The sequence below is a fragment of the Colossoma macropomum genome, unplaced genomic scaffold, assembly GCF_904425465.1.
Source record: "Colossoma macropomum unplaced genomic scaffold, Colossoma_macropomum, whole genome shotgun sequence".
Taxonomy (NCBI): domain Eukaryota; kingdom Metazoa; phylum Chordata; class Actinopteri; order Characiformes; family Serrasalmidae; genus Colossoma; species Colossoma macropomum.
Window position 1 is genome coordinate 5827041 of NW_023494805.1, and position 22986 is coordinate 5850026.

At 39.7% G+C, this 22986-nt stretch overlaps 3 protein-coding genes across 4 annotated transcripts; all 3 read left to right on the forward strand.

The window, feature by feature from the left end:
* Nucleotides 1-3505: 3505 nt before the first annotated feature.
* Nucleotides 3506-5617, forward strand: LOC118825978. Of its 2 annotated transcripts, XM_036596860.1 has the most exons (7): nt 3506-3567; nt 3701-3770; nt 3875-4225; nt 4371-4721; nt 4942-5049; nt 5172-5206; nt 5317-5617. In XM_036596860.1, exons 2-7 carry the CDS (start codon nt 3704-3706, stop codon nt 5446-5448), a joined length of 1044 nt encoding a protein of 347 aa, XP_036452753.1. In that variant the 5' UTR covers nt 3506-3567; nt 3701-3703; the 3' UTR covers nt 5449-5617. The 2 variants fall into 2 exon arrangements, with proteins under 2 accessions (XP_036452753.1, XP_036452754.1); XM_036596861.1 differs by lacking the exon at nt 3506-3567 and having other exon boundaries at nt 3659-3770.
* Nucleotides 5618-13702: 8085 nt separating this feature from the next.
* On the forward strand, nt 13703-15902 carry LOC118826065. The gene is made up of 4 exons (XM_036596953.1): nt 13703-13814; nt 13924-14274; nt 14369-14715; nt 15771-15902. The coding sequence occupies exons 1-4, from the start codon at nt 13748-13750 to the stop codon at nt 15900-15902; spliced, it is 897 nt and encodes a 298-aa protein (XP_036452846.1). The 5' UTR covers nt 13703-13747.
* Nucleotides 15903-19000: 3098 nt separating this feature from the next.
* On the forward strand, nt 19001-22392 carry LOC118826066. Its single transcript, XM_036596954.1, has 6 exons — nt 19001-19019; nt 20788-20826; nt 20983-21333; nt 21741-21848; nt 21973-22010; nt 22261-22392. The coding sequence occupies exons 1-6, from the start codon at nt 19001-19003 to the stop codon at nt 22390-22392; spliced, it is 687 nt and encodes a 228-aa protein (XP_036452847.1).
* Nucleotides 22393-22986: the final 594 nt, after the last annotated feature.

Below are 22986 nucleotides of genomic sequence, written 5' to 3' on the forward strand. Positions count from 1 at the left end.
CAAGGGTCAGTTCCTGGGCACGGTCAGCCTGCTTTTATTGTTTTTTATATAGACCTTATGTCAAAATGTATCTGTAAGTAAATGTGTGTCTTTTTTAATCTATGAAGCTTTGCAATATGATAATGAAGAGATGAAGTCTGAAGAAATTTGGCACTCAAGCATAGGATGTATTTCATAAGGGGAAAGAATACAGCACATTCACAGTTAGAAAAAATAATGGGCGCACACACACGCACACACACACACGCACACACACACACACACACGCACACACACATATATATATATATATATATATATAGTATATGATATATATATATATATGTATATATATATATATATATATATATATACACTATAATGCCAAAAGTATTCGCTCGTCTGCCTTCACACGCATATGAACTTGAGTGACATCCCATTCTTAATCCATAGGGTTTAATATGATGTCGGCCCATCCTTTGCAGCTATACAGCTTCCACTCCTCTGGGAAGGCTTTTCACAAGGTTTAGGAGTGTGTTTATGGGAATTTTTGACCATTCTTCCAGAAGCACATTTGTGAGGTGAGACACTGATGTTGGACGAGAAGGCCTGGCTCACTGTCTCCGCTTTAATTCATCCCAAAGGTGTTCTATTGGGTTGAGGTCAGAACTCTGTGCAGGCCAGTCAAGTTCTTCCACACCAAACTCACTCATCCATGTCTTTATGGACCTTGCTTTGTGCACTGGTGCGCAGTCATGTTGGAACAGGAAGGGGCCATCCCCAAACTGTTCCCACAAAGTTTGGAGCATGAAATTGTCCAAAATCTCTTGGTCTGCTGAAACATTAAGAGTTCCTTTCACTGGAACTAAGGGGCCGAGCCCAACTCCTGAAAAACCACCCCACACCATAATCCCCCCTCCACCAAACTTTACATTTGGCACAATGCAGTCAGACAAGTATCGTTCTCCTGGCAACCGCCGAACCCAGACTCGTCCATCAGATTGCCAGACGGAGAAGCGTGATTTGTCACTCCAGAGAACACGTCACCACTGCTCTAGAGTCCAGTGGCAGCGATTTACACCACTGCATTCGATGCTTTGCATTGCGCTTGGTGATGTAAGGCTTGGATGCAGCTGCTCGGCCATGGAAACCCATTCCATGAAGTTCTCTACGCTGTTCTTGAGCTAATCTGAAGGCCACATGAAGTTTAGAGGTCTGTAGCGATTGACTCTGCAGAAAGTTGGCGACCTCTGCGCACTATGCGCCTCAGCATCTGCTGACCCCACTCTGTCATTTTACGTGGCCGACCACTTCGTGGCTGAGTTGCTGTCGTTCCCAACCGCTTCCACTTTGTTATAATACCACTGACAGTTGACTGTGGAATATTTAGTAGCGAGGAAATTTCATGAGTGGACTTGTTGCTCAGGTGGCATCCTATCACGGTACCACGCTGGAATTCACTGAGCTCCTGAGAGCGACTCATTCTTTCACAAATGTTTGTAGAAGCAGTCTGCATGCCTAGGTGCTTGGTTTTATACACCTGTGGCCATGGAAGTGATTGGAACACCTGAATCCAATGATTTGGATGGGTGAGTGAATACTTTTGGCAATATAGTGTATATATAGGTACACAATACACCTACAGAAGCCCTAACGCCTTTGCAGCTATAACAGCTTCCACTCTTCTGGGAAGCTTTCTGCAAGATTTTGGAGTGTCTATGGGAATTTTTGGCCATTCATCCAGAAGAGCATTTGTGAGGTCAGACATGGATGTTGGACAAGAGGGCCTGGCTTACAATCTCTGTTCTAGTTCATCCCAAAGGTGATCAATGGGGTTGAGGTCAGGGCTCTGTGCAGGCCAGTCAAGTTCTTCTACACCAAATTCACCCAGCCATGCCTTTGTAGGCCTTGCTTTGTGCACTGGGGCTCAGTCATGCTGGAACAGAAAAGCCCCTTCCCCAAACTTTCTCTACATAAACTGGATGCATACAATTGTCCAAAATGTCTTTGTCAGCTGAAGCATTAAGATTTCCTTCACTGGAACTAAGGGGTCTAGACCAACCCCTGAAAAACAACCACATATCATTATCCCTCCTCCACCAAACTTTACAGTCTGCACGATGCAGTCAGGCAGGTAACGTTCTCCTGGCATTCACCAAACCCAGACTCATCCATCAGACTGCCAGATAGAGAAGCGTGATTCATCACTCCACAGAGTACATTTCCACTGCTCCAGAGTCCAGTGACGGCGTGCTTTAAACCATTACCCCTGTGTTGCGCTGGTATGATCGAATCAGACGCAGCAGTGCTGCTGGAGTTTTTCATCACTGCTGGACTGAGTATAGTCCATCAACCAAAAATATTGACCCAACCGTGTCCTGTGGGCAGCATCCTGTGGCCACTGATGAAGGACTAGAGGATGACTAACACAAACTGTACAGCAACAGATGAGCTATCATCTCTGACTTTAAATCTACACGGTGGACCAACGAGGTAGGTATATGTAATACACTGTTAGAAATAAAGGTGCTGTGCAGGCACAATTTTTATTTATCACGGTACACACAATGTAAATGTTCCCTCAAAGGTAAAACAGTGGTTTTAAGGTCAAACTGTGTGGCTTAAATAAGTTTTTCCCAGGTGAAAAGTATGTATTAGTACCTTTTCATAACCTAATGTTTTAAAACACAACAATAAAATAAAATGCCTGGAGACGAGACGGGGTGTGTACTTCAAAATATAATTTCAATGGATTATGATACAATTATGTTCCCTGACTGAAGGTACTGAGATGTACCCTTGAGGGCACCACCCCAGTGACAGTTTACTACCTTTATTACTGAGAGTGTAGAGTCGACAGTGAGTGGACACAGTGTTTAAAAACTCCAGCAGCACTGCTGTGTCTGATCAGGGTCCAGTACATTGCCTGCTCTGTGGGTTGGTGTAGACAAATTTAGGAAGGGGTCAAAACATGGTGTCTGTCAAGGAGATTTAGACAATGTAAAAGTAAAGGATAGAGCTGCTGGTGTTGCTGAACAACACTGTGAGGGACCACAGAGGCAAATGCAGGGCCATTGCTTACAGAGGCATCTGATATTGTTAAATGTAATCCATGATTTTGTAGAAGATTTTCCACTTTTCTTTGGAGTTAGGAAAACTACTTTTTAGGATGAGGAAATATTACTCAAAGAAATTTCTGTGTTTAGGAAATGTTTAATCGTCTTCATATCCTGCCTTAATATGCACATTTGATGCATTATGTGCAGTAAAAATGTATTTATTCTGCTATTTAATTTGAGATTGTTTTCAGGTGTAAGTAATTGTAACTGTTTAAGAAACTAACTTAACTAATTTGGTGTGACTACTTGGGCCAAACCAGGTTTATAAGCCAGCACAAATGATTTGCATATTGAGCTGTAAATTTATGCCCACACGTGTGAGTGGATGGGGCCCAATTCTTCCTCCTGTAAAAGGAGCCAATCAGCTTTCAGCACAGAAAGTACAGAAGCTGCTGTTGTAGTTTTAAGTACAGAGTGACGCACAGACTTCAGCTACATCTCGAGAGGTTATCATTGTCCTTCACAAACTGTAAGTGAGCTCATCGAATGAATTCTGTTCTACTGACATTGAATTTTAGTTGGAGCTTGAATGTACATTATTTATTAATCATTTACTGAAGTGTTTATAAAGCATAACTGAATAGTGTTTTTCTGTGCTTCAGGAAATGCATTACTTGAAGAGTTTGGCCATGACTCGATTTTGTCTACTTCTTCTGCTGCCAACAGCATTAGGTACTGTTTCATTTCTATTAACTGCAGTTTGTTTCCTGCTGTAACACACATGAGTTGCTGCACTTTTAATACACTTCTTTAATAATTTATTTATTTATTTTTAGGTGGTACCTCAAAGTTAGACATTGTCTCCCTAAGTGGACAGAAGTATGTTCACCATGGAGAAAACATCAGTCTGAATTGCTCTTTTTCATCCTCTGAAGCTTCAACGACTGCATGGCTCAAACAGACTCCAGGGGAAAAGCCTCTTCTCATCGCCTCTGCTTATTATTCCAGACCAGCTGCATATTATAATGGCTTTGACAAGAGTGGCCGCTTTAATGTGTTCAAAGAAAAAGACAGTTTTAATCTGAGGATCTCAAATGCAGAACCATCTGATTCAGCAACATATTACTGTTCTGTTACATATTATGCAGATACTGCATTAGCAGACTGGACTGTTTTAGTGCTCAAAGGTAGGTGCTACTTAATTACAGCATGTACCTTCCCCACTTTCTGTACTGAATATTTTATCTATAATATAAGGTGGCACTACTCACACCTTCTCTTTTTAAATGTCACTCAACACCTGCAAAAATACATATGTTTTTCTCTCTTTAGGTTCATCTACAAGTCTCTCTGCTGTTCTCCAGCCTCCTGTATCAGATCCTGTTGGACTAGGAGGAGATACAACTTTGCAGTGTTCAATACTCACAGATACGTCTGCAGGAGAACACAGTGTGTACTGGTTCAGACATGGATCAGGAGAATCTCATCCAGGAATCATCTACATTCATCCACACAGCAGAGATGAGTGTAAGAAAAGCTCTGAGACTGATTCTCCTACACAGAGCTGTGTCTACAAACTCCCCAAGAGAAACCTCAGCCTCTCTGATGCTGGAACTTACTACTGTGCTGTGCTCATGTGTGGAGAGATCATCTTTGGGAACGGAACTAACCTGGACATTGTAGGTAAGAGCAGATATTTGAAATAAAATTGAGTAACATCAAACCTTAATAAAGGACCATTTAATTTTGTCAGAACATCTGCTATACAATAGAATTACAAAACTACAAGACGTCTTTTTATTTTCTTTTTTTTGCTCAGTGCATTTTCTTTCTGAATCACATTGATCAAAGATTTTAATAAATTATTAAAATATATTTAAATCTGCTTTCTTCCTTATTATAGTGAACAGTGGTTTGTACCCAACCATTTGGGCTTTAGCAGCATCAAACATTCTATCTGTAGCTGTGACTTTATTTATGTGCAGAAAATCACACATCTGTCAACATAAAGGTAGGTTTCATGTTAACACTGACATGATTGTTCAGTTTCTGCCATTGTTGAAATATTTTTTGCATTTTTTGTAATCAATACCGTAATGTAATACATTTGAATGGTTTAATTATTTGTTGAAGATGCTGCTGAAGGTCACAGTGTTCATATAGGCCAGGTATATATTCCACTTTCTCATACCTTTTCTGCTAAACTAAAACTACACAATCTTGCTCTTTGCTGAACTAATTATTAGTGAGATCTATTACATACTGTCTCTTTCTGCAGGCTGCATGCAATGAAGCTTTGTACTTTGCTGCAGGGAATGTCGGCAATGAAGCATTATCCTTCAGAGGGACTAGAAAGGTGTCTAAAGACTCTGAAGTGTGCTCCCAGGTCATATATTACCAACAAAACTGAACTTTCTAAGGCTAACAAAAATCCCTTCCCTTTGTTACTTAGGGAATTTTGCTGACTGACCGGTAACAAGCTTAATACATTTCTTATGATGTCACATTTTCTAGTTAACTGAGTAAAGTACTATTTTAAAATGTATTTTTTATTTTCATTTACTGTAAAAAGGAATTATTAAAAGTGGATACTATGTTAGATACAAGTCTACCCAAGTCTACTTTCTTTGTGTGTGTGTACGTGCGCAAGGGGGGTTCAAATAACTCCTGTTTTGACTTCTGCAACTATGTGGAGCCAGTGACAGTAGACTGCAAGTTCTAGTAGGCTTTATTAGGGCTTCTCTAAAAAGTGATATTGATACTGGAAGATATATTTATAATACCAACGCATAATCACACATTCTAATTACACAATCAAGTACTTCTTATCAGAGTGAGGTACCTGAAAGTGCAGAACACCTGGTGATATCTGTGAATGGTCTATGATTAGCCTTGTAAACGTGATATATGGTGAGCCGCTGCTGGTTACAGCCGGTTGGGGCTGGTTAAAACCGGTTGAGACTGGTTAGAACTGGTTTGTTTGTTTTAGAAAGGTTTTAGAGAGGTTCAGACTTCTGGAGAGCAGTTTGTTGGAGCAACCTTCGATATCTTTTGGAAGTAGACGGTATTTTTCAGCCCACTCACCATGGCGTCTGCCAAAGAACGCGCTTTCCAGTCACTGAGCACAGAGCTGGCGTGGCTGGACCGGCAGAGCTCCTTTGTCAGAAGTCGTAGCTCGAAGCCGCCCAGGAAGTTTCCCCCTCAGTGGTTGCGCCAGCCTCGTCTCTACATACACATGGAGACGCCATTCTCACACGAGCCCTGCATGGAGCCTGGGAACACCAGCGCCGCTGAGGGCCTTGCAGACCCACACCGCCACCAATCTTCACCTCCTGCAACCATCCTACGCCTACCCCTCGCCACTGGCTTGCTCATGGGGGCTCGGACCCGGACTTCTTTTTGTAATGCTCATTTCCTTGTAAAGCTGCTTTGTGACAACACCTGTTGTAAAAAGCGCTATATAAATAAACTTTACTTACTTACTTACTTACTACCCCTATGCCTGCGTTTCGAACCTCATCACCCGCCCTCAGCGCCTCGGACCTCTACACAGCACTGAATTTATATCATTGGTAGTTCTACTGTCTGCCACATTAAAGTAAATGATATAAACAGCAATGCCACTGTGTCTTGTTTTCCAGGTGCTCGTGTTCTAGATAGATGCGCTGCAGTCCTGGCCCTGCATCTGATGCGCCATTAACGGCCTGGGCTACGTGGACAACTGGTCTTCGTTTTGGGAGCAGCCAGCACTTTACTGGATGGATGAGCTTCACTCTAGTCATCTTGAATTGGTTGTCCTCTCACGGAACATCGAGAGAACCATCCACTGACTACAAAATGAAGGCCATGTAAGTAGCACAGACGAACAGCTTATAGCTAACACTAGAAATGTTAATGCTAATAATGCTAGTGCTAATACTGCAAGTAAGGCATATGCTAATAATAATACTGATTCTAAAAATACTAATGCTCATAGTCCAAACACCAATAATGTTAATGTGGACATTTCTAATGTCCCTACCGCCCTTATGTCTTATAACATTGAGACCGTGTCCGTTGCCCATCCAATTCGTATTGACGTCGAAAAATCTGTCCTAACAATGTTACTAAAGTGAAGTTAACTTCTTATAGTAGCAGCACCAGCACCTCTCGCATTAAACTTGGCCTACTCAGTATACGATCAGGGTGAATATTTAGCTCTAAACAAATCATCAATTTTTTGACCATTCTTCCAGAGGCGCATTTGTGAGGTCAGACACTGATGTTGGACGAGAAGGCCTGGCTCGCAGTCTCCGCTCTAATTCATCCCAAAGGTGTTCTATCGGGTTGAGGTCAGGACTCCGTGCAGGCCAGTCAAGTTCTTCCACACCAAACTCGCTCATCCATGTCTTTATGAATCTTGCTTTGTGCACTGGTGCGCAGTCATGTTGGAACAGGAAGGGGCCGTCCCCAAACTGTTCCCACAAAGTTTGGAGCATGAAATTGTCCAAAATCTCTTGGTCTGCTGAAGCATTAAGAGTTCCTTTCACTGGAACTAAGGGGCCGAGCCCAACTCCTGAAAAACCACCCCACACCATAATCCCACCTCCACCAAACTTTACACTTGGCACAAAGCAGTCAGACAAGTACCGTTCTCCTGGCAACCGCCAAACCCAGACTTGTCCATCGGATTGTCAGATGGAGAAGCGTGATTCGTCACTCCAGAGAACACGTCTCCACTGCTCTAGAGTCCAGTGGCGGCGCTTTACACCACTGCATTCGATGCTTTGCATTGCGCTTGGTGATGTAAGGCTTGGATGCAGCTGCTCAGCCATGGAAACCCATTCCATGAAGCTCTCTACACTGTTCTTGAGCTAATCTGAAGGCCACATGAAGTTTGGAGGTCTGTAGCGATTGACTCTGCAGAAAGTTGGCGACCTCTGCGCACTACGCGCCTCAGCATCTGCTGACCCCGCTCTGTCATTTTACGAGTTGCTGTCGTTCCCAACCGCTTCCACTTTGTTATAATACCACTGACAGTTGACTGTGGAATATTTAGTAGCGAGGAAATTTTATGACTGGACTTGTTGCTCAGGTGGCATCCTATCACAGTACCACGCTGGAATTCACTGAGCTCCTGAGAGCAACCCATTCTTTAACAAATGTTTGTAGAAGCAGTCTGCATGCCTAGGTGCTTGGTTTTATACACCTGTGGCCATGGAAGTGATTGGAACACCTGAATCCAATGATTTGGATGGGTGAGTGAATACTTTTAGCAATATAGTGTATATTTTAGTCCTTTCCAACCAAACAAATTAGTCACACTGATTAGCTCATCCAGATCATCAACATGCATGGATATGTACCAAAATCATTAAAACTCGCAAGCGTTAAACCCCTACTTAAAAAGCAAGATCTTGATCCCAATGAACTCACCAACTATAGACCAATTTCCAGCAAAGATTGTAGAAAAAGTGGTCTCACATCAACTGTGCTCCTATCTACAAGAAAATCCCTCCATGAGATGTTTCAGTCTGGCTTTAGACCCTTTCACAGTAATGAAACACCATTAACTAGAGTAGTAAATGATCTCCTTTTGCTAATATCAGTAGCTGCACTATTACTCTCTATCATCTCTCCACAAATAGACTTAACTTATAAATTGTTTGCCTCTCTCTTGTTCTCTCTCCCTTTATCTTCTCTTTGAGCTGATGACTGTCCTCCCCGCTTGATCCTGATGGATAATTTTGGAACATCGAGGAGCTACCAGCATCATGGAATTATTAATGTCCTGCTAATCAATCTCTCTCTCTCTCTCTCTCTCTCTCTCTCTCTCTCTTTCTCTCTCCCTTTATTTGAGCCCCTGAGCAACGTTTGCCTGGGTCGCCGGAGTCACCAGAGCTCCGTTGGCTGATCTGCACAGTTTTGACCACCATGGAGCTACACACTGTACAAAGCTGTACAAACCTCACCTGCATGAACTGACCCTCCTGATGCTGCTGCTGCTGCATAAATTCAAACTATTTAATTAAACATTAATCCACCTGTTTTTCCCCATTTTGTATTTTAACATTTTATTCTAACGCTGTTTGCTCTCTGGTGTCGACCAGAGGAGGATGGGTTCCCCTCTTGAGTCTTGGTTCCTCTCAGGGTTTCTTCCTTTTGCTTTTAGGGAGTTTTTCCTTGCCACTGTCGCCATTGGCTCGCTCATGGGGGCTTGGATCCGGATTTTTTCTGTAAAGTTGCTTTGTGACAACACCTGTTGTAAAAAGTGCTGTATAAATAAACTTTGACTTGACTTGAGTAGTAATACATGTACCTTGGTTTTTGAAAAAAATCTGGACTGTCAGAAAAATTTTGATACTCATCATACTAATCATTTCACACCGGGTTAGAAAACCCTAAAAATAATATTCCAATATCTACATGTTGGGTGGTCCTGGTTTTTCATAAGCTTTAGTCATACATATATCACAAGCCTGATATCACTTGTCCCTCCCCCACAATGTTCATCAAAGATATGCGTGATAATTCTGTCACCACCAGTGAACATGAGCTATCTGCCGGGACTTCAGTCTGATTCTAAATATCAGAATTGTTAATTTTGTACATGTAGGCCTGATTCTAAATCTAATTTATAACTTTTGCCTAATTGAGTAGACTATGAGTGTGGAGTCTTGAATAGAGAGATGTCAACGTAGCATTATCCATATTTTTATGTGCAAAATGGCACATAAAAATATGCACAAATTAGTTTAATTTTAAAAAATGTACACCTTATCCAGTATCAGCTCATATGTGTATACACAGATGTTTGCAACTGTGCTTTCAGAAATTACACATATGCAACACCTCTTGGACTGTAATTTTAACTGTCATGGTGTAAATAACAAAAATAAACAAATGAAAACTACAAAAAAAAAATAATAACCATTGTGAACATTAACAATAGTTGCAGTGCAGTCTGTATGTAACTGCCTCTTTTAGCCATTCATGCTTGACAACTCTGAGGCACAGAAACAATTAGCTTCTGAATCTGTAATTGAAGAGCATCTTATCTATATGGTGAATGCCCACACTACTTATTATTGTGCTGGTGCTACTCCAAGGGTCAGTTCCTGGGCACGGTCAGCCTGCCTTTATTGCTTTTTATACAGACCTTTTAAAGTAGACCTATTAATAAAGGAAATGTATCTGTAAGTAAACGTAACTGTATTTTTTAATCTATGAAACTTTCCAATATGATGACGAAGAGAGATGAAGTCTGAAGAAATTTGGTACTCAAGCATGGTATGTAGTTCATAAGGGAAAAGAATACAGCACATTCACAGTTTGAAAAAATGACACACACACACACACACACACACATACACACACACACACACCTACAGGGGCTTTTATGACATCCCATTCTAAATCCATAGGCACTAACCCCTTTGCAGCTGTCACAGCTTCCACTCTTCTGGGAAGCTTTCTACAAGATTTTTTTTTTTACTGTGTCTGTGGGAATTTTTGGCCCATTCATCCAGAGGATCATTTGTGAGGTCAGACACTGTTATTGGACAAGAGAGCCTGGCTCACAATTTCCGTTCTAGTTCATCCCAAAGGTGTTCGATGTTGTTGAGGTCAGGGCTCCGTGCAAGCCAGTCAAGTTCTTCCACACCAAACTCACCCAGCCATGCCTTTATGGGCCTTGCTTTGTGCACTGGGGCTCAGTCATGCTGGAACAGAAATGGCCTTCCCCTAAACTGTTCCCACAAAGTGGGATGCTGTAAAATGTCACCAGAAATCAGACGCTTGCGGATTGAAAACACAAGGAAGGCTTTACTGGTAGAAGCAGTGGCATACAACGTAATCAGAGAACAGGCGTGGGTCAGTTCCAAAAAGCACAGCAGAGTTACAATGGAGAACATAACAAACAAGGTCAAATCTAAAATGAAGTCAGCAAAATCAAGCGATGGGTCAAAAACAGTAATCCAAGAAATCAGGCAAAAGTACAAAAGGGCAGATCAAAAAAGCAGAGTCGAAGAAAAACAAGCAAAAGGTCAAATACATGATAATATCAACAGGAATAAACGTTCAGTAGTTTCACAGGGTAAGTAATACCTCGCAACTAACACTGGCTAAAGCCCGGGCTTATAAACGAAACTATCTGAGTCATATGACATAGACACAGCTGAAACATATTAGTATTCGGGTGAACGTGAATGCTGATAGGAGCACGAGGACCGGTCAGGAGTCATGTGACCTCGCTGGGAAGTCTGGTTAATGGAGTCCGAGTCAGATTCTGGGTGCGAGGGAAGTAGCTCCGCCATGTGAACCCCCAGTGGATTCTGGGAGATGTAGTCCTTGTCCATCTGAGGACTAGCTGAATGCGTGACAGATGCATACAAATGTCCAAAATGTCTTGGTATGCTGAAGCACTAATATTTCCCTTTACTGGAACTAAGGGGTCTAGGCCAATCCCTGAAAACAACCCCATAGCATTATCCCTCCTCCACCAATATTTACAGTTGGCACAACGCAGTCAGGCAGGTAACGTTCTCCTGACATTCGCCAAACCCAGACTCATTCATCAGACTGCCAGATAGAGAAGCGTGATTCATCACTCCACAGAATACATTTCCAATGTCCAGCGGCGACATTTTACACCACTCCCACCCTGTTTTGCATTGTGCATTTTGATTTTATGCTTGTGCGTAGCTGCTCAGCCATGGAAATCCATTTTGTGAAGCTCCCAACACACTGTCCTTTTGCTGATTTTGCATCAGAGACAATTTGGAAACCTTTAGTAAGTGATTCAACAGTGGAAAGGCACTGTGCGTTTCAGCACTCAGGGGTCCCACTCTGTGAGTTTGTGTGGTCTACCACTTTGTGGCTAAGCTATTGTTGCTCCTAGATACTTTGATTTTACAATAATAGCACTTAAAGTTGACAGGGGTAGATCTAGCATGTAGATTTTTCTTCTGAAGAATGTGATCCAAAAGTTAACGGAAGTACAGGCCTTAAGATTGAGCAATCTTTAGTAGACATGCAGTTGGACTTCTGTCTAGCTACTATGACTGCAGCCATTGTTAAAGGAAGTGTTCCAAATACATACCTTTGAGAAAAAATACATGCAAAACTGGCAGTAACAGTAAAATAAAGAATATCAATAACTTTCTCAATATTTGAAGTACATTTGATTATTCCAAACTGGTGGAGTTCTTTTCTTAGCTATTAGAACTTTTGTGATATGAGATACACACGCATGGGTAAACCCTTCACAAACTTTAGTAATAAAGCAAAGGGTAGTGCAGGAGATACATCGACTGGCCACTTTAAGTATGCACCTCCTTGTATCTGCAGTCATTGCCCATTTTATCGGGTCCACTTACCATATAGGTGCACTTTGTAGTTCCACAACTACAGACCGTAGTCCATCTGTTTCTCTGCGCACTTTGTTAGCCACTTTTCACCCTGTTCTTCAGTGGTCAGGACCCCCACAGGACCACCACAGAGCAGGTACTATGTGGGTGGTGGATCATTCTCAGCACTGCAGGAACACTGATGTGGTGGTGGTGTGTTAGTTAGTGTTGCACTATTATTAGTGGATTAGACACAGCAGTGTTGCTGGAGGTTTTTAGTCACTGCTGGACTAAGTATAGTCCATCAATCAAAATTATCCACCCAACAGTGTCCCGTGGGCAGCGTCCTGTGACCACTGATGAAGGACTATAGGATGACAAACATAAACTGTGCAGCAGCAGATGAGCTATCGTCTCTGACTTTACATCTACAGGATGGACCAACGAGGTAGGTGTATGTAATAGAGTGGACAGGGAGTGGACACAGTGTTCAAAAACTCCAGCAGCACTGCTGTGTCTCATCAGGGTCCAGTACATTGCCTGCTCTGTGGGTTGGTGTAGACAAGTTTAGGAGTTGTCAAAACATGGTGTCTGTCATGGAGATTCAGACAATGTAAAGGTAAAGGATAGAGCTGCTGGTGTTGCTGAACAACACTGTGAGGGACCACAGAGGCAAATGCAGGGCCATTGCTTACAGAGGCATCTGATATTGTTAAATGTAATCCATGATTTTGTAGAAGATTTTCCACTTTTCTTTGGAGTTAGGAAAACTATTTTTTTAAGTTGAGAAGATATTACTCACAAAGTTCAAATTTCTGTGTTTAGAAAATGTCTGTATTTAGTCGTCTTCATATCCTGCCTTAAAATGCACATTTGATGCATTATGTGCAGTAAAAATGTAGTTATTCTGTTATTTAATTTAGGATTGTTTTTCCGTTTTTGTAGTTAATTGTAACTGTTGAAGAAACAAACTGTAAAAACATCTATATTTTATATCTTAACTCAGTTTATTTGGTGTGACTACTTGGGCCAAACCAGGTTTATAAGCCAGCACAAATGATTTGCATATTGAGCTGTAAATTTATGCCCACACATGTGAGTGGATGGGGCCCAATTCTACTTCCTGTAATAGTAGCCAATCAGCTTTCAGCACAGAAAGTACAGAAGCTGCTGTTGTAGTTTTAAGTACAGAGTGACGCACAGACTTCAGCTACATCTCGAGAGGTTATCATTGTCCTTCACAAACTGTAAGTGAGCACATCGAATGAACTCTGTTCTACTGACATTGAATTTTAGTTGGAGCTTGAATGTACATTATTTATTAATCATTTACCGAAGTGTTTATAAAGCATAACTGAATAGTGTTTTTCTGTGTTTCAGGAAATGCATTACTTGAAGAGTTTGGCCATGACTCGATTTTGTCTACTTCTTTTGCTGCCAACAGCATTAGGTACTGTTTCATTTCTTTTCTATTAACTGCAGTTTGTTTCCTGCTGTAACACACATGGGTTGCTGCACTTTTAATACAGTTCTTGAATAATTTATTTATTTATTTTTAGGTGGTACCTCAAAGTTAGACATTGTCTCCCTAAGTGGACAGAAGTATGTTCACCGTGGAGAAAACATCAGTCTGAATTGCTCTTTTTCATCCTCTGAAGCTTCAACGACTGCATGGCTCAAACAGCCTCCAGGGGAAAAGCCTCTTCTCATCGCCTCTGCTTATTATTCCAGACCAGCTGCATATTATAATGGCTTTGACAAGAGTGGCCGCTTTAATGTGTTCAAAGAAAAAGACAGTTTTAATCTGAGGATCTCAAATGCAGAACCATCTGATTCAGCAACATACTACTGTTCTGTTACATATTATGCAGATACTGCATTAGCAGACTGCACAGTTTTAGTGCTCAAAGGTAGGTGCTACTTAATTACAGCACTATATGTACCTTCCCCACTTTCTGTACTGAAGATTTTATCTATAAAATACATATGTTTTTCTCTCTTTAGGTTCATCTACAAGTCTCTCTGCTGTTCTCCAGCCTCCTGTATCAGATCCTGTTGGACTAGGAGGAGATACAACTTTGCAGTGTTCAATACTCACAGATACGTCTGCAGGAGAACACAGTGTGTACTGGATCAGACATGGATCAGGAGAATCTCATCCAGGAATCATTTACACTCATGGAAACAGGAGTGATGAGTGTAAGAAAAGCTCTGAGACTGATTCTCCTACACAGAGCTGTGTCTACAAACTCCCCAAGAGAAACCTCAGCCTCTCTGATGCTGGAACTTACTACTGTGCTGTGCTCACGTGTGGAGAGATCATCTTTGGGAATGGAACTAAACTGGATGTTGTAGGTAAGAGCAGGTATTTTAAATTCATTATAATAGCCTTAAGCACAACTGAGGTTCACAATTTTCACTCATAATATCTGAGAAAATATTTTCTTTTCCTTAATAATGCAAAAGACACATGATGTAGATTTACCCTGCAAAAAAGACATAGCCTGCCAAGTCGCTATTCACATCCATTCACTTTATGATTCTAGATAAAATTATGTAATGAATGCCTTTTGACTTTTCTGAAACAATTTCTGTTTTTTTGTGTTCACCTTTTTTATCATTGCTATTTTAGGCATCACATTCAACAAAGAATTTGATTATTAAAACCTGCTTTCTTGCTTATTATAGAGAACAGCATTTTGTTCCCAGTCATTATCGGTTCAGCAGCTTCGATCATCATTACCATGGCTGTGGTTTTATTTCTGTATAGAAAATTACACAACAATCATCATAGAGGTAAGTTTTACCTCTGACACTGATATTATTGTTCAGTTTCTTTTGTTAATGAAGGTATTTTAGTCATTTTTACAAGTTCAGTTATGTAATGTGTTTAAATGATTTACTTGTTTTTTGAAGATGCTGCTGAAGGTCACTCAGTCCAAGCAAACCAGGTGATTAATTCAATTTCTTCTTTTGGCTAAACTCCGTCTTTGGAAGCTCCCAATTCTCAGATATACCTTGTCATACTTGTATGTTTTTTTTGTCATTTACAGTTTCAATAATTGATTAATATAAATGTGTAATAATACATATAAATTGTAAATAAAAATTAATTATATTAAACGTTAATTTTATTGATATTGTTTATTATAAAATTAATATACTGTATTAAATTATAGATATAAATGAAATATTAAAATTAAGTACACAATGATTACAAAATGTTTTAGAAGTTGTACATTTGAACTTTAGTTACTCTTACCTATGATCACTAACTCTCTGTACCATGCAAAATACTGTGAAACTATGTTTAATGTGCTAGTTGTAAGATCTTGTAACTCTTCTGCTAAAGTCTCATTTTGCTCAGCGAGTTTACAGTGAAGTGTGTTACAATCTCTTTCTGCAGGGTGAATGTGATGAAGCTTTGAACTATGCAGCACTGAGTTTCACTAATAAACCACCGTCCTCCAGAGGCACTAAAAGACAACAGAAGCTTAAAGACGCTGACGTTTACTCGCAGATCAAATATCCCCAATAAAGCTGATTTTTTTTTTGAGCTAAGGGAATCATCACTTTTATTGATAATATAATATTATCTGATGAGGGCCTACCAAATAATGCAGTATTTTTTAAAATTGCATTAATGCTGTAAAATAAAAGTTTTTATGTAATTAAAAATGAGAATAAGTGTTTTAGAGACAATTAAGAAACGCTTTTGTGTGTGTGTGGACATACATACATACATACATCATCTAAACCGCTTATCCTTCTGGGTCACGGTGGGGTGCTGGAGCCTATCCCAGCTGTCATTGGGCGGAAGGCAGGATACACCCTGGACAGGTCGCCAGTCCATCGCAGGGCAGACAGACAGACATACACATACATTCACACCTAGGGGCAATTTAGCATGTCCAATCAGCCTGACTGCATGTTTTTGGACTGTGGGAGGAAACCCACGCAGACACGGGGAGAACAGACAAACTCCACACAGAAACGGCCCTGGTCGCCCAGCCGGGAATCGAACCCAGGCCATTCTTGCTGTGAGGCAACAGCGCTACCCACTGCGCCACCGTGCCGCCCTGTGTGTGGACACAGGCAGGCTAATTCACTGTCTCTACTTTGACTCCTGCTACTGTGGGTGTGCAGAGGCAGTGGGTTTTTAGGCTTTTTAGAGCAATTAGAATTTATTTGGAGGTGTCAACACTGGCTGTCAGTTGTGTACTGGAAGAAAGCAAACAAGAATATGTATCCCTAACAGTTCAGGTTATCTAGTAGAATATAAAGTTAACCACAGAAAAGCAAAAACACACACACACACAAAAAAAACAATTAATGTAGAAATGTGGCTTATCTTTTTATGTGACATGCTGGTATTGCATAAAAAATAGCATCACATAGGAGAATACTTGGTAACACTTTCTATGAATGTCGCATTTGTAAGCATCTATAAACACATTTATAACATGTTATAATGTATTCATAAGGCATTATAAATGTGGTTATAAAAATATAAAAAAGAATTACACTGAATTACACTTTATAGCCATGTCCAATGAAAAATATGTATCTCCATTTTTGCGATTTTTACTTTTCTGCATCATCTGAGCTCAGCAGATGTCCTTTACATTGTGTGAAAATTTCATGATGATTGGACCAATAGAAATGCCCCAAAAATGCTCAGAATAAAACCTATTTAATTGAAAGAGACTTATACTGAAAGTAAAGAATGTTTTTGCCTTCTCCCGTAACTTTACTTTATTGGAGATACTTGTTTTTCTTTGGACAGTGATGATATATTTTATTTTATATGTAGTAGTTCTACAGTGCCTTTTTAACTAAAGAGCCCTGGAATGGAGCTGCTGCTGTTTTTCTTTTCTAACTGACTGAAACCTGGTTAGACTACCGCTCATATTCCCAGTTAGTGACGGATCAAAGATTTCCAGAGAACCTGGAGTTATGTGTTCCCAACAATTGTTAATCAAATGATGACTGGTTGAATTCTCTGTCATTTACTTATAATTTTGGTAATCTAACATGTAAGGCCTTCAGTCCAGCTCCTGAAGGCCTAACCAATAGGTGATATAGCTTGGTTGTCTAGTTACCAAAGGAAAAATTTCCATGAGAAACTTTGTTTCAAATCAAATTGTAACAATGAAATAAGAGTAATAGTACAGTACTTGTATTGTTTAAATACAAAATGCATAATGAATATGTATATATATATATATTAATATGTATGTATATATATATATATATTAACACTTTATAAAGCATCAACCACACTATTGATATAGCTGTACATTATGTATCATTCTGTACATTACTCAGTGTGTTTTACATTCAGAATCAGACATGGTAACATATCTAATCATTAGGCTGATAATTTCACTAGGCTAATAACTTCACTGACATATTCAGACATGCAAACAGAGAAAGAAGCTGTGAAAAAGTTCAGAAATCAACCCTCTGTAGGAAGACCCAGTGGCATGGTCCCCTAGAGACAGTGATATGGTGATTTAACATGAAAATAAAGTCTTTTGATGCACTATGAAAATAAAATACATGGAAATAAATACTTGCTGTAGAATGATTGTTTGTTACTTTTACACTATGTCAATACAAAGTAAAAGCTTTCCAGATATTCTGACCTAGAGATTATAATTTGACCTCAAATTATAGTTTGTGAAAAATGTATTTCTTACCTTACCTTAGCAAGGTCAAAAGGTCAGTGTGCACAAAATTTGACATTATTTTGAGACCCCTTTTCAGCACTTACTATAAATAGAGATTATTCATAGAACTGCCTGTCATATATGTTCTATCTGCTCAAAGGCCTATACTGTCTCGATAAGGTGTGGGGTGCTTGGACCCCGATGATTGCAATGTTTTATGTAGATGTCACTTAGCTCCCATAACAGTCCACATAAATCAACATGTTCTAAAGACAAAGGGGTAGCTGATTCTCTTGTTTGGCAAACAAATTAAAACGTACATATATTCACCTTCCTGCACCTAACCTAGTCTAACCCTAACCACTGGAAACTTACTGAAGAAAGACATCAAGTATGTGAAAATGAAACCAACTGCTCTGCTCACAAAGCTTTCTCATTTCACCCACAAAGGTTCCATTTAACTCCAAAAACTTTAGCTAAATTACTGTTATCCACCCATGACCACAGTCCTGAAACATTTGAACTTTACAAAGTTTAGACTTACAACATAAAAATAAAATACTATAATGCTAAAATACTATCTGTATATGAATGATCATGACATTCCACTGGTTACAGGGATTCATCAGAATTTTCATTGTTGACAGCAAAATAAAAAAAAGTTTACACAGTTCTCATGAATGGCATACTCATAATTGATAATAAGGCAGCGACTGTACATGTATATCTATCAATGATGTGCTCTGATGTGAGTGAGAGGAGAGGGGCACTTGAGGGGCAAATCAGATTTTTACTGGGGCCACTGCCCCATGCCCCCACCTCTGGAGGGTTCCCCACTGGTTAACCCTGTATGATTCTCTGCTGCAGCCACCAATCAGTGACAAGATTATCACATACTAATCATCAGGCCCCTCCCCTCAAATCCCTTCTGACATCACACTGAGCGTGAAGTTACTGTGGAGCGATGGCATGGAAAGTGAGAGGCAAGTTAGTACAGAGCCATCATCGTTATTTGCCCCCTCACTGGTTCTAATATTAACCACTAGAAGCTTTCACTTTGTGAGTAGCCTTTGTTTGTCTGATTATCATCACTACAGTAATGCTAGTTTCTGCTAGCATTTTATTGGGTATGCAGTATTAAGTTAACATCAAGCTAAGGGTATACATAGAATATTGAACTGGCTATGAACGCTATACAGCCCCCCGTTTGAAGGTCCTACAAAGAGTCTGGGCAGAGTCCGAGCAGGGTTCTTGGAGCACTTGGGGGCATGCTGCTCCCCAACTCACAGTCTCTTCACGCAGGGGTTACAGAATATATCCACCCTGCAAACACTCACATGCTGGATCCTCTTCCCTGGGGCGCCAGAGCAGAAAGACTAAGTGCTGTGTCCTTCTCCCCAGCGCCCTGGCACTCCTTGCCTCGGCTGTGATGGCTGGAGAGTCGGCCAGTGCAATGAACTGCATATGCTGGCCCAGCTTCTCTGACAGCAGCGCACCCCACACTACTCTCCCAAATGCTAGAAATGCCTGCCAAATTATTGCACTCAGCTCTGCCATCAGCTCGAAGTGTCACCAGAGACCCATTGTTAACCCAACAGGCTGCTAGGTGTCCTTGTTGGTCCACATCCAGGACTTCTCACTACCACTTCTTTTGCTATCCTTGACATAATGACAAGTATGTAATCTCTGTGTGTTTATGATTATGTAGTTGTGTTAATCACAATGCAGCCCACAAGAGGGGAGTTATAACATGTTATAATATGTTATGAACAATACTTAGTATGCATTATGTTAATAATTCAAAATGCATAATAAACATGGCTTTAAAGTGCAATGCATTTTATAAATATTTATAGCCATGTTCAAGATGCCTTGTGTTATGTGTTATTAACACATTTATATATGCTTATAGACAGCACAAAGGATTTACCTCTTGAGCTCTAAATTTATGCCTACACATTTAGTGGTCGGGGCCCAATTCTACTTCCTTTGAGAGAAGCCAATCAGCTTTCAGCACAGAAAGTACAGAAGCTGCTGTTGGAGAAGTTTTGAGACAGAGTATGCATGGATATCAGCTACATCTCTAGAGTTTATCATTGTCCTTCACAAACTGTAAGTGATCAAATTTTGTTCCACTGACATTGAATTGCAGCTGTATTTTACTTGAAGCTGATTTGTATATTATTTACTAATCATTTACTGAAGTGTGTGTAAAGTGTAACTGAAATGGAAAAGTGTTTTTGTGTTTCAGAAGATGCATTACTTGATGAGTTTGGCCATGATCGGGATTTGTTTACTTATTTTGCTGTCAACAGCATTAGGTATTTTTTCATTTGTTAATCGCAATTTGTTTCCTGCTGTAACACACATGGCTGTATCTAATACACAGTTTTCATGGATATTCAAACAGCAAGTTTTTCTTTGTTTCCTTTGTTTTAGGTGGTACCTCAAAAGTACACATTATCTCTCAAAGTGGACTGAAGTACATTCAATATGGGAAAACTATCAGTCTGAATTGCTCTTTTTTATCCCCTGATGAATCAACAACTACATGGTTCAGACACGCTCCAGGAGAAAAGCCCCTTCTCATCGCTTCTGCTTACCATTATATACCTGCTGTATATTATAATGGCTTTGACAAGATCGGTCGCTTTAAAGTATTAAAAGAAAAAAGCAGTTTTACTCTGAGTATCTCAAATGCAGAACCATCTGATTCAGCTACATATTACTGCTCTGTTGCATATTATACAGATACTGCATTAGCAGACTGGACAGTTTTAGTCCTCAAAGGTAGGTGGTAGTTAATTACAGCACTATATGTAGCCTATGTACCTTCACCTCTTGTATACTGTACCTGTACTGAATATTTTATCTATGCCATAAAATTGGGATTTATCTTCATCTCACTCGATATCTGAGAAAATGTATTTTTTTTCCTCTCTTTAGGCTCATCTTCAAGTCTCTCTGCTGTTCTCCAGCCTCCTGTATCGGATCCTGTTGAACTGGGAGGAGATACAACTTTGCAGTGTTCAGTACTCACAGATACGTCTGCAGGAGAACACAGTGTGTACTGGTTCAGACATGGATCAGGAGAATCTCATCCAGGAATCATTTACACTCATGGAAACAGGAGTGATGAGTGTAAGAAAAGCTCTGAGACTGATTCTCCTACACAGAGCTGTGTCTACAAACTCCCCAAGAGAAACCTCAGCCTCTCTGATGCTGGAACTTACTACTGTGCTGTGCTCATGTGTGGAGAGATCATCTTTGGGAACGGAACTAAACTGGAATTTGTAGGTGAGAGCAGGCATTTTAAATTTGATTAAAATAGCCTGAAGCACGACCAGATACTCATTTTTTCTTGTAATATCTGAGAAGATATTTTCTTTTTCCCTTATAATGAAGAAGACACATGATGTAGATTTGCCCAGAGTTGTGAGACATAAATAAATAAATAAATAAATAAATAAGTCAATCAATCGATCACTTAATAAAATCTCCTATTCTGTTTTGTTTAGACATGGTCTGCCAAGTCGCTATTAACATCCATTTGTTTTAGGATTCTAGATAAAATTGTGTAATGAATGATTTGAATTGTCTAAAACAGTTTGATTTTTTTATGTTCTGTATTTTTGTTATTATTTTGGCATCACTAATTCAACGAAGAATTTGATTGTTAAAATCTGCTTTCTTACTTATTATAGAGAACAGCATTTTGGTCCCAGTCATTATTGGTTCAGCAGCATCGATCATCATTACCATGGCTGTGGTTTTATTTCTGTGTAGAAAATTACACAACAGATATCATAAAGGTAAGTTTTACCTCTGAAACTAATATTACTATTTGTGTTTTTCTGCTAATGAATGTATTTTAGTCATGTAAGTTTAGAATGTAAGTTCAGTGATGTGTTTATGTGATTTACTTGTTATGTGTAGAAGCAGCTGCCGACGGTCAGTCAGTCCAAGCAAATCAGGTGATTAATTTAGTTTCTTCTAACTTTCAGCTAAACTCAGTCAAGCTCTTATGTCTTGGACATACTTATTGTACTCACACATTATTTGTAATTTACAGTTTCAGTATAAGGTTAATATAAATGTTTAATACACATTAAATATTGCATTAAGTTCATAATGATCATGATAATTATCTATCTTTTTTGCTAAAGTCTCATTTTGCTCAGCGAGTTTACAGTGAAGTGTGTTAAATACAGTCTCTTTCTTCAGGGTGAATGTGATGAAGGTTTGAACTATGCAGCACTGAGTTTCACTAATAAACCACCGTCCTCCAGAGGAACTAGAAGACAACAGAAGCTGAAAGACACTGAAGTTTACTCGCAGATCAAATATCCCCAATAAAACTGAATTTTCTAAAGTTAAGGGAATCATCTACACTTTTATCGATAATGTAATATTATCTGATGAAGGCCTACCAAATAAATAGTGTTTTTCCAGTTAAGTAGAACATAACATAGAGCATGAAAGAGGTTAAATGACTGATCAGACTTGAGACCCTGGCCACATGCGGCTGATTCACTGTCTCTATTTTGACTCCTGCTACTGTGTGTGCACGGAACCAGTAGGCCGTCAGTTGCATACTGGAAGAATGCAAACAAGTTTGTATATCCATCACAGTTTATGTTATCTAATACGATATCTAGTTAAGCACAGGGATGCAAAAAAAAATTAAATAATAAATAAAATAATAAATAAAATTAATGTAGAGCTCTGCCTTTGTTTTTTATGCGACAGCACTGTTGCTGTCACACAGAATAATACATTTCAAAGAAGTTTTATTATTCAAAAATAGCTGAATGAAATTGGTCAATTTTCGTGTCAATTGTTTACTTACAATTTCTTAATTTCTATACATTTCAATCTTTGAGATGTCTGTAAGGGTATTTAGAGTGGTCTGATGTGAAATGTTCTCTTCTAGAAAAGCTTACTCTCTTT